The sequence below is a fragment of the Chrysochloris asiatica genome, unplaced genomic scaffold (assembly GCF_000296735.1).
Source record: "Chrysochloris asiatica unplaced genomic scaffold, ChrAsi1.0 scaffold00257, whole genome shotgun sequence".
Lineage (NCBI taxonomy): Eukaryota > Metazoa > Chordata > Mammalia > Afrosoricida > Chrysochloridae > Chrysochloris > Chrysochloris asiatica.
In genome coordinates this window covers 887,814-899,324 of record NW_006408775.1, presented here as the reverse complement: position 1 = coordinate 899,324, position 11,511 = coordinate 887,814, and the positions used below count along the sequence as shown (strand labels likewise).

The following is an 11,511-nucleotide window of genomic DNA, read 5'->3' as shown; positions in this document are numbered from 1 at the left end:
TATCATATATGCCATGGTTACAATCCCTCCATGCATCATCAACCAACCAAAGGGTATACCCTGCAAGCCTGCCCCCCACCATACCCATCGGTCATCAGTACACAGCCCCTCTCCCTCTCTGGATCTAAAGTCCCCAGCTGCTCCATGTCTCCATGTCATCGTCTCTGCCTCTATCTCAGGCATCACTGCTTCTCTCTGGGTAGGGTCCCTCTCTCCGCTCTTCTCCATTGATGATCCTTGGGACCTCTACTCCTTGACTGGAAAGTTAATCACTCCCCTCCTTGCTACAAAACGTCTACCTTAACATTTCCAACCCTCCCAATCAGTCCTGATAACAATTATTCACTACTGTATCACAAGAGGCCTATCCCTTTTCTCTTGAACTTTCTTCCTGGGAGCAGTTTCCCAGAGAGCTCTCTGTGGCAATACCAAGACATCTCTAGAAAGGGTGTTTCTATTTCTCCTCCCACTGGTCTCAGAGAGGACCTCTGATGCTGCCTGGAGCTTGGAGCTAGCTGTGGGACAGGGGTGACCCATCAGGCCCCTGTCACCTGGGACATTGTCCTGGACACACAGAGGGCATGGGGAAGATATCCACCCAGGCTGGACAACTGTGTACCTGTGCCCATCTGACCAGTGGTGGGGCCGCCACAGGACCCGGGATCTCTGTGGGACAGGGACATGGGGAGGCAGGGGCATGGAGATGCTGGTTATGGGGGCCTGAGCTGTCTCATCTGGCCTCCATCTGCACTTCAGGCTGGGACACATTTCCCAGGAACCCCTGGGGAGTAGACTTCTGGTGAATGGAAGCAGGGGTGGGGGGGAGGGGGTGTCATTGTGTGTAGAGGGGACTAGGTAGGGCCTCCTGAAGGGGGTGATCCTGACCCATCACCCTGGTGAGGAGCAGAGAGGAGGCTCCACTCTGCCTGCTGTATTCTTACCATGTAACCCTGTCACTGTCCACCCCTGGCCCCTGCAGGGACAAATGGAGAATGCTCCCTGAACCAGCAGGAGGAAGAGCCTTCAGTACCTGCCCCCCAGTCCCTCCTCCTCCCCTGACAGCTGGTGGGTGGGGCTCTACTCACCCCCATGCAGGAGTGTCAGGGCCAGAGTGGCTCCTTCCCCTCTAAGCACTGGAGGACAGCATGGCCCTTGGGCCCCGATGCCTCCTGCTACTCCTGACTCTGCATGGTGGGTATTGCAGCCTGGGTTTGGGGTCCAGGTAGGGACCTGCCACTGCCCCACCCTGATGAAAGTCCTCCCCAGAGTCACCGGTACATCTGGACGCTGGCTCAAAGGAGCAATCAATCCTGCAGGAGGCAGGGTGCAGTCGAGAGAGGGGCATTCAGCTAGCCCAGCTTCCTTTATCTGGGCCTCTGCAGGGATCCCCTGGGTAGAGCAGAGGCCGAGGCTCTGGGTAGCCTTCATACCGGATGAGCCCTCTCGCTGAGTCTCAGGGACCTGGGAAGTGGGAAGGTGGGGCCCTGGCCTGAGCTGTTCATTACCTTCCAGCTGCCAGTTCATGGCAAAGCCTGGTCCCACCCAGACCTGGATGGCAGCTGTGGGTTCTGGCCCCACCCTTCCGCCACCAGCAGACCCCACCCTCCCCCTCTCATTCCCTCTGTTTCTGTCCCTTAGGCATCTCTGGAAAGGTTCTGCATGCAGGTAAGCCCCACCAGGTGTATCGGGAGAGAGTGGGAGCGTACAGGGTATCTGCTCCAGGGAGACCCCAAGGGAAACCCCATGTAGGGTGCAATCAGACATGTAGGGTGCCTTTGAAATGACAGAGTGCTTACTGGAAGACAGGGCTCAGAAACCGAAATCTGGGACTGGGGGATTGCTTCTTGTCCATTCATGATAGACGGTTCAGCAGAGGGATGCCAGAGGACATGGGGGAGGTCCTGAGGGCTCGGGGTGGATGGGTGGGCAGGGGGTGGTGGGCAGGGGAACAGACTTCTCAGATGCCACCACCAAGGACCCTTCTTCCTTTGACTCAGGGTGTGGCCAGTCCCAGGTTTCAGCGACCTGGGGCCGCATTGTGGGGGGCCACCCAGCCCAGGCAGGGGCGTGGCCGTGGCAGAGTAGCCTGCGCAGACGGAACGTGCATGTGTGTGGAGGGGCCCTGATCAGTTCCCAGTGGGTGCTCACGGCTGCCCACTGCTTCTCAGAGTGAGTATGCTTGGGTGAGAGGGAAGCTCAGGTGAAGGAGTGGTGTGGAATGCCCTCCTACCCTGGGGGCTCATCTTCTTCTCTGGGTCCCAGGAAGCTCCTCTGGCACAAAGAGCAGGGCCTCATGGTCCCCAGGCCGGCTACGGCAGTGTGGAGCTCAGGGCTTGGAGGGCTTTCCTGGCCTCTGGCACTTCTTGAGCCAACTCTTTGGAAGGCTTCTTCTGTGTGTCTTTGTATGCCTCTGTGGATGGGCAGCTCCCTCCCTCACCACTACCTCTACTCTCAAATCCTCCCCACTTCTTCCAGATCTTTGTTATTAAGTGCAGCCCTGTTTAGGCTTCCCAAGGAGGGTAACTGTAACACACTGCAACATCCTCGATTCTTATCAACGGAGAAAAGATTCAAGTTGTCAAGGACTTTGTTTTTCTTGGATCATCTATCAACACTCACGGAAGCAGCAGTCAAGAAATCAAACGACGTATTGCATTAGGCAAATCTGCTGCACAAGATTTTTCTAAAGTGTTGAAGAACAGAGATGTCAGCTTGAGGACTAAGGTGCACCTGACGCAAGCCATGGTATTTTCAATAACCTCATATGAATGCAAAAGCTGGACAGTGAATAAGGAAGATCGTAGAAGAATTGATGCTTTTGAGTTATGATGTTAGAGGAGAATACTGAAGGTGCCATGGGCTGCCAAAAGAACCAATAGATCTGTTTTGGAAGAAGTGCAGCCAGAGTGCTCCTTGGAGGCCAAGATGGCCAAACTTTGTCTCTCAAACTTCGAACATATTGTCAGGAGGGACCAGTTGCTGGAGAAGGATATCATGTTTGGTAAGGTGGAGTGTCAGCGAAAAGGAGGATCCACAACGAGATGGATTGGCCAAGTTGCAGCATCGATGGACTCAAGCATGGCAACAGTAGTGAGGTTGGCCCAGGATCCGGCCTTGTTTCGTTCTGCTGTGCATAAGGTCGCTATGAGTCTGTACGGACTCGACTCGATGCCACCTAACAACAACAACAGTGTCCTCCAGCTAGGGGCGGGAGGCAGCAGGGCCCCATGGATTCATAGTCCTCAGTCCATGGAGGGCAGCACCACTGCTAGCTCCCAAATCCTGGCTGCAGCTTCCGAGGGAGGAGTGAGGTTCTGGACCCCCAGGGAGCAGGCTGGTGGGGCAACACTGGCCTCACACTCCCCAGCCCATTCCTTCCTTCTCAGGTCCCTGAACGCGTCTGACTACCAGATCCACCTAGGGGAGCTGAGGATCACTCTGTCTCCCAGATTCTACACTGTGAGGCAGATCCTCCTCTACTCAGGCCGCCCTGGACCGCCGGGCACCCGTGGAGACATTGCCCTCGTGCAGCTGAACACTTCGGCCCTCCTCTCCCGATGGGTCCTGCCCATCTGTCTACCTGAGGACTCAGCCACCTTCTGGCCTGGGATGCGCTGCTGGGTGACCGGCTGGGGTTACACACAGGAGGGAGGTGAAGAGTCCCCCACAGCCCCTGGTCTGGTCCCACAGGGATGGAGGGAGGCTGGGAAGAAAGACAAGGGAGACTGGGGACCTCTCTGCTCTCAACAGCTCAGACGCCAGCCAAGGCTTCTGCCAGAAGCTCACCTACATCTGTCTATTATACATTGGTGTTGTTGGTAAGTGCCATTAAGTCAGTTCTGACTCACAGAGACCCTGTTTAGGGCTTCTGAGGAGTGGCTGTTGAGTTTGAACCTCCTACCCTGCAGTTCAAACCACCCTTGTGATCCAGTGCTCATTCTACAGTGTCATACCAGGACTCCCTCTACATTAATTCATACTAAAGTGTTGGTGTCTATCCACCACCTGCATTACTAGGTTAATTCATACTAAAGTGTTGGTGTCTATCTACCACCAACATTACTAGGTAAATTCATACTAAAGTGTGGGTGTCTATCCACCACCTGCATTGCTAGGTTAATTCATACTAAAGTGTTGGTGTCTATCTACCACCAACATTACTAGGTTAATTCATACTAAAGTGTGGGTGTCTATCCACCACCTGCATTACTAGGTTAATTCATACTAAAGTGTGGGTGTCTATCCACCACCTGCATTGCTAGGTTAATTCATACTAAAGTGTTGGTGTCTATCCACCACCTGCATTACTAGGTAAATTCATACTAAAGTGTTGGTGTCTATCCACCACCAACATTACTAGGTTCATAAATTCACAGTGAATTGTCAATGTCCGTCCATCAGCAATGTGCCTTGTTAAGTGCCCGGGAGTTAGTTCTGACTCATAACAACCCTGTATACAGTTTCTGAGGAGCAGCTAATGGGTTTGAACTGCTAACCTGGCCAGTTAGCAATCCAGTACTTACCCTATAGCACCACACCAGGATTCACACATTAATTCACACTAAAGTGTCAATGTCTACCCACCATCTGTGTTGGTGACTTGCATGACCCAGTGAGAAATTTGTAACTAGACTGGACTGAAGCACCCACTCCCCGAGTGCTGGGGGTCCCTACTTCCTTGCAGCCTGTCTTTCCTCCCCCTAGAGCCTCTGCCACCCCCGTACAGCCTGCAGGAGGTAGAAGTCTCGATTGTGGACATGGAGGCCTGCAGGCAGGACTACAACAACACAGGTGGTACCATCCAGTCGGACATGCTGTGTGCTCAGGGCCCCGGAGATGCCTGCCAGGTGAGCAGACTGGGCATGGGAGAGTGGGGCAGCCGCCCCAACACCCTGGTGTTCCAGCACCCCTTGTTCTTTCTGTTCCAGGACAACTCCGGAGGACCACTGGTCTGTCAGGTGGATGGCATCTGGCTGCAGGCAGGTGTGGTCAGCTGGGGTGAGGGCTGTGGTCGCCCCAACCGCCCTGGCGTCTACACCCTCGTCCCTGCCTATGTGAACTGGATTCACCTCCACATCCTGGCAGCGAGGGAGTCAGGGCTGGCCCCCCTGCCTCTTGTGGCCAGCTTCTTCCTCCCCGGACTCTTCCTCCTCCTCATCTCCTGTGTGCTGGTGGCCAAATGCTCTCTGTACAGAGCCCCCTCCTCCCCTCTAACGTCTGATCTTTAATCACTGGTCACATGACTACTGTCCTGCAGGAGGCCTAGCTCATCTCCCCATAGCCAAGAAGGTGCAATGACCCTCCCTGCGGACATGTGCAGTTCTCCACACGTCCATCAGAGGGCGGCCTCAGCAATGCAAAGCAGAGTGCCCCTTGGCTGCCCACAGTGGGTCAGGAAGCTGGCTCAGCCTCACTGTCCACCTGTGTCCTCTGTCCACCTACAGCGTGGGTGTCACGATGCCTTCCAATGCCCTAAATTGAGATTTAAGAGTGTGGTGGAATAAATGCCTGCTATCCTGTCCTGACCTTATGGTCCTTGATCAAGGGGGATGGACCAAGGGTACTCATGTGGCAACTGGGAGCCCTGACCCAGACCACCCACATTAAGTGGGCAGCTGCCAAGCCACACTTGGTGCAGGGTGAGGACTGGAGGACAAGCCGATAGAGCTGCCCTCACTGATGGCTGAGGAACCTCTGCGGTGGGCCCCAGGTGAGGACTGAGTCCTTGGAGTGGGGTTGCCTGGCTAACCTTTGCATCCTGAGCCTCTAGCACCAACTTGGAGGGGATTGGGGTGGGGTGTGGAGGGAGACCAGGTGCGAAGGATTGAGGACCAGTGCTGCCTGACACAGAAGAGGGGTGGGCTGGTGACTTGGCACCCCTACCTCGCCAGAGGGCACAAACCAGCCGGGGGTCCCGCTCATACAATTCAATATGCTTGAGACAAGATTTGCTGAATGCTGTGGGGTAGCTGGAGCGGTCATGGGCTACTTCCCCCAGCAGAGAAGAGGCTGGCGGGATTGGTGTTCTGTGGGGCAAGTGTCACGTGTAGTAACTCTTTGTGAGGGAGATGAATGGAGGTGGGCAATTGGTGAGCAGCTTTCTCTAAATATAAGGAAACCAGATCCAGGGAGGACCCAGGACATCACCTGCTGCCCCGCCCTCATGGAACACAGTCAGCACAGCATTTCTTGAATAAGTTAATGTTTATTCTGCTTTGCCCGCTCCTCAGGGTTTTCCGAATCAGATTATTGCGGCGTGTAACCTGCATTGAACAGATCCATAGGGGCAGCATCTGAAGCCCCAGAGCCCGAGCCCAGGTGGACGGGAGGCCCCAGGGGAGGCACGTGCCTTATTGCACTGGTCACAGCTCAGTAGTGACGTGGCCGCATCCCGGGAGTGGACGGTGTCTTCTAGACCACTGGGGTGAGGGGAGGATGGGGAGATGGAGCGAGAAACCCGAAGCTTCCGGTGAGGTGATGGTCGAGTGCAGGGAGTGAGGATAGGTAAGGGCAGAGAAGGGAGAAAGGCTCAGACAGTGATGAATGTGAGCTGGGACCAAGTGTGTTCCCTAGAAAAATACATTTCCTATGCCCACGGAGCCCCGAGGGTGGCTTCTGTCTGTCCTTTTTTTGGTCATTTTGGCTGTTGTCCACCATCTCTCTTGGCTGCGGGATGGCTGTCCACAGAGCCTGGCCATGACCCAGTGTGGAGCCGGGAAACCCACACCTGAGCCCTGAGGATGTGGGTTCATTCCAGCCTCGCCTCGGCTTCCTGCTGTACTTCACAGCGGACCGTGCCGCCTCCCACTCCCCTTGGTGGATGGGTCCTCCAGGGATCCACGGCCTTGAGAGGGATCCAAGCCGGGATCCAGCATGGCCCCGGAGTCTGCAGCTAATCCCATGGGCGCACCCCGAGGCCCAGTACAAAGCCCTTCACACATCAACCCCAGAGCTAAACGGGCTCCTCCAGGCTGTCATCAGGAGCCGGGGTAACTGGGGGGGACCCTTGTTTCTTTAAGGGGCTCTGGGGAACCATGAGGAGCACCCCCTGCCCCTTCTCTGGGGGGTCACTGGAAATCACAGGCAGTTCTACATTGTGAGGTCCCAGAGACACCGTGGTCCCCAAGGAGGATGCACAAGGTTCTGGGCCTGCACACTGACCACTGTCCAAAAAGGGACCCCCACCAGGGGCCCCCACGTCCAGTGGCTCAAAGGCAAAGTTTGGGACAGTCAGGTGTTCTGCTCGGGCCAGGGTCTGGCCCCAGCGCTCTCCCTTGCTTGCAGGGTCCACCCCAGTCCCTGGGCCCTCTACAGGCTCCAGGGGGTCCCTGTGGGGTGCAGCCATGCCTGGGAAGGCCTCACAAGATGGTGTTCTCCGCCGCAGGGTCGTGTTGCCTCCCTCAGTCGTGGGGGGCCGGCCGCCGCCCTCGTCCTCCACAGGAGGGTCGATGGAGATGCAGGGGGGGCTCATTTTCTTCTTGCGTCGCGCGCCCAGGGTCAATTCAACCTCCGGGGTCTCATCACGCCCACTGTCCCCACCTGGATCTGAGCCCAGCTGCCTCTGCCCATCCACCCTGCCTGGTCCTGCCCGACAGCCCCAGCCATCAGCACTTCGGAGGTGGCGCAGGCCCCCTCGGGCTGCCGGGGAGGGGGCGGGTGAGGCCTCCGGACTATGGTGCTCCGGTGGCCACGGTCGGGCAGTGCTGGTGATGTGCCGCACCTCCTCATCAGCCGGGTCTGTGGCCTCGTCGGCGCCTGGCAGTCGGCTGACCACGCAGCGCTGTCCGAATGTGTGTCGTCGGGTTCGCACACTGGCAGGCCTTGGGGATCGGGGTGGAGTCTGCAGGGAAGTCCCCAAAGATACTGGCTTGGCTGCAGTCTTCTCTCCAGACTCTCCAGGGCCCAAGGTACTGTCGCGAGAGCCTTCGATTTGTCCTTCCAGGGAGTCAGTACGGAAGGCCTCCTGAATGGACATGGGGCAGGGAAGGTCAGAGCAGGAAGCCCCAGGGTACAGGGGCCCCATTCCTTACCTCAGCCACCGTGTAGTGATCCCTGGGGGAACTGAGTCTGGACTCGCTAGAGTGGGTGTCCTGGCTCTTGCTGCCCACGGGGTGATGAGCAAGAAGGACTGTATAGGACCCACCCAGCTGCAGGTCAAGGCTGAGGAGGAGTGGGCACTGGGGTTCTCAGCAGAGGCTGGGCTCGTGAGGGGGGGGACTGCCGTGGGAAGCAGTATTTTTGGCTACAGAGTAGGGGCTTGGTCCCTATTGAGGGGGGGCCTCTCTCACTGGCTGCTGGGCTCCCTGAGATGCGACCACACTGGTTCTATTGCCTGGGACCCCATGAGCACCAAGAACAGAAACATAGGAGCCCAAAGAGACAGCCTCTTCCACAGGCCCCTCAAATGGGAGAAAGAGTCCGTGAGGGTCCAGGCCCCGCTCTACCTGTCTGCAGAGTAGTCGGCTGAGGCTGGGGGAGTGGGGCAAGGCCTGGGGGGAGGGGCTCCGCAGGGTGTCGCTGCTCCTCCCACAGCAAGGTGTAGCTGGGCTCCTCAGAGGCAGTGACTCTGGAGGGACCTGGAGGGTGGCACCGGGCTCCCCGGGTGGTGAGCTGGCAGAGGGAACGGTGCCTGGAAGAGGACAGTGTCCGCAAGGTCCACTCGTCACTCCTTGCATCTTCCCTCCCCGCCTCCCTCTCCCCCCGCCCCCACCACTGGACGCCTCGCACCTGAAGTCCCAGCGGCGCCTGCGTACGTCTCCATCTCCACCTTCTGCAGAGGCTGCGGGGAGGCCGGGGCCACAGGCCGGAACATGTAGCTGTCGTTGGGCAGCGAGAGCATGCGGGACACCGACACCTTGCGCACCACCAGCAAGTTCAGGGCCTCTGCACCTGGGCTCTCCTGGGACAGAAGAGCAGCGTCAGGACCCCGCCCACCCGGGAGACCCCGCCCAGCACGTTGCCCCGCCGCCCCTCCGGCCACCCCACCCTCATACCTCATTGGTAGTGGCTGGGGGCGCGCGGGCCATCTCCAATTCCAGCTCTGCATCTAGCTCCGCGTCCTCGCGCGCCTCCTTGTTGCTTTCTTCCAGGTGCTTCATGAGCACGGCCACCACCACATTGACCAGCACGAACTGCGCGACCAGCACGAAGGTGACGAAATAGACGGGCGAAATGACCGGCAGGTAGCTGAAACAGTGCTTGTCCTCGCGCACACACTCCCGGAGCGTGTCCTGTGGGTAGGCGGGCGGAACTCAGCCATGACCTGGAGTCTCCCAAACCACAGTCACTACGGCCCCCCCACCTGACCTCCCCAAACCACCCTAGAGTGCCTTGGGACGCCCCATCCTCCAGGGGACTCTCAAAGCAGCCATGAGCCCCTAGACCCTGGGCAGTTCATCAAGCTCCCATCCTCTGGGGACCTTCTAAATGACTGGCTGACCCTGGGGAGCCCTCAAGTCCCGCACCCTCCGGGGACCCCGAATGATCCCAAGCCCCCACCTGCCCTTAGGAAGCCTCTCAATCTCTCACTCTCTGTGGGAGAAGCCAGGTAGCTTCCTGGCTGCAGTACCTTCATGATCCCGTTCCAGTTGTCACCTGTGGACACTCGGAACAGCGTGAGAAAGGCCATGCCAAAGTTGGTGAAGGTGGCATGTCTGCTCAGACCCTCGCAGGGGTTGTCCTCGCTGCAATCTGTGAGAAGACAGAGACCCCACAGGAGGTGAGCTGGGGACAGCGAGGCAGACCCCACAGGAGGCCCCACATAATCCATTGTGGGTCCCGTCCTTCTACCCAGAGATGGCCACACCAAGAGATGGGGCTCCATTATGGCCGTAAATAAGGACACAGCTGCAGCCGCAGCATTTGTGGCCTGGGACTGAGCCGGAGGCAGGGCTGGGTGTGCATACATGCATCTCAGCTTAGCGTGTGTACCTTGGCTCATGTGTTGGTATGGGCACACTCATTTGTGGTGTGAGCACACTCATTGTGGCCACCTTTCTGCACATGCATGCACGGGTGTGTATGCTGGTCTGTCAGCACAGGTGTGCAAGTGTGTGCACCTGCGAGCGTTGATGGTTGGGCCTGGCAAGGATACCCTTGGGCAGCGCCCCCGGCTCCCTGGGTCCCTGCCCAAGTGCCCTCACCTAGCCTCCCGAACAGCTCCACTCCCAGCGCAGCATAGATAAAAAACAGGAGCATGAAAAGGAGGCCAAGGTTCCCTACCTACATGGAGAGAAGTAGGACAGCGTCAGGTGGCAGCAGTGGCCTCTGTCCTCCAGGCCACTGTCTGAACCCGGGTCACACCCTGCCCACCCCCAAGACCACCAGTACCCTCCTCTCTTCCCTGATTTCCACCCAGTCCCGTACAGGTACCACACGTGGTAGGGGCACCACCCAATAGGTGCCTGAGCCACAACCTCACCCTTGACTGCCGTGTCATTATGGCAAGCATTGGCCCACTCTATGCTCAGGGCCCAGGTGCCCCCTCTTCCTATATTCCTTTTGGCTTGGTGTGCAGGCTGGACGCACGGACAGATGTATGGGTGGCTGGTTGGGTGAGTGGTTGGTTGGTTGGTTGGCTACCTGGTTGGGTGAGTATCTGGTTGGATGGTGGGTGTGCAAGGGAGGCCCGTGGACCAATGGATCTATGAGTGGTTGGGTGGACAGAGTGTGGCTGCAGAGGGATATGATGCTGATCATGAGGAGGAACAAGTCTCTCTTAGATAGAGGCCACAGAGACAAGGGTGGCCACGTGGTACAAGAAGTGAGGACACTGGGTCTGAGCTGCCTGCACCCATGGGCAAAACCGCACCGTGCTGAGAAACCCTTGCTCCCCTGGATCCCATCCCTCAGCTGTCTATGGTCTGCCTGTGTCTGAACTAGACAGAGTGAGTGGACAAGGGTCATTACCAAGTACAGCCTCGAGTTCCTATCATGCTCACTTGGTTATTGGTTAGGACCTTCTCTGCACACCGTGGTAGCAGTACTGGTGTGAATGAACAAATGAATGAATGAATGAATGACAGCTGTGAGGCCTGTCCTGGAGCCTTCTGGGAATGTCTGAGACGCCCACCCTCGAAGCAGAGCCATATACCTACCTGGGGCAGGGCTTGAACCACTGTGTCCAGCAGTGCCCGCATGCCCACGGCCATCTTGAGCAGCTTCAACACTAGGATGGGAGTGGGTGTTAGTGGGTGGGCAGGGGGCAGGAATCCTCTGCTGACAGGGTACCCCTGCACCCCAACTTTCCCTATAGACATCTTGTGGGGGACGGGGTGGGGAGGTGGGTTAAGGATCAGACAGAAATCCCAAAAGGATGAGGAGGTGGGCTGAGCTCTGCAGCCATCTGTCCCCACTGGGCCATGGTGGCCGCTACAACTCCTCCCTCTGATCTGCCCAGGGCCCCACCAATCACGGGACAAAGTAGGACCTCTTGGGCTGCTTCTGACCATCCCTGGGGCCCTCAGGCCAGGGGAAGGACTAGGAAGTCCCAGGGCTTCTTCTGACCACTCC

General features: G+C 57.6%; 2 protein-coding genes across 2 annotated transcripts in view; one reads left to right on the top strand and one right to left on the bottom strand.

Annotated features, from left to right (window-relative positions):
* Positions 1-1,145: 1,145 nt before the first annotated feature.
* TPSG1 (tryptase gamma 1) lies at positions 1,146-5,228 on the top strand. Its single transcript, XM_006873930.1, has 6 exons — positions 1,146-1,191; positions 1,639-1,665; positions 1,998-2,169; positions 3,387-3,652; positions 4,705-4,847; positions 4,929-5,228. The coding sequence occupies exons 1-6, from the start codon at positions 1,146-1,148 to the stop codon at positions 5,226-5,228; spliced, it is 954 nt and encodes a 317-aa protein (XP_006873992.1).
* A 1,724-nt stretch (positions 5,229-6,952) lies between these two features.
* Positions 6,953-11,511, bottom strand: part of CACNA1H (calcium channel, voltage-dependent, T type, alpha 1H subunit) — a 52,907-nt gene continuing 48,348 nt past the window's right edge. The window contains exons 29-35 of the mRNA XM_006873850.1: positions 11,097-11,167; positions 10,143-10,221; positions 9,569-9,690; positions 8,994-9,230; positions 8,746-8,896; positions 8,445-8,629; positions 6,953-7,963 (exon numbers count right to left, since the gene is read on the bottom strand). Of these exons, the coding sequence (XP_006873912.1) occupies positions 6,953-7,963; positions 8,445-8,629; positions 8,746-8,896; positions 8,994-9,230; positions 9,569-9,690; positions 10,143-10,221; positions 11,097-11,167 (1,856 nt within the window). The remainder of the gene's footprint in view (positions 7,964-8,444; positions 8,630-8,745; positions 8,897-8,993; positions 9,231-9,568; positions 9,691-10,142; positions 10,222-11,096; positions 11,168-11,511) is intronic.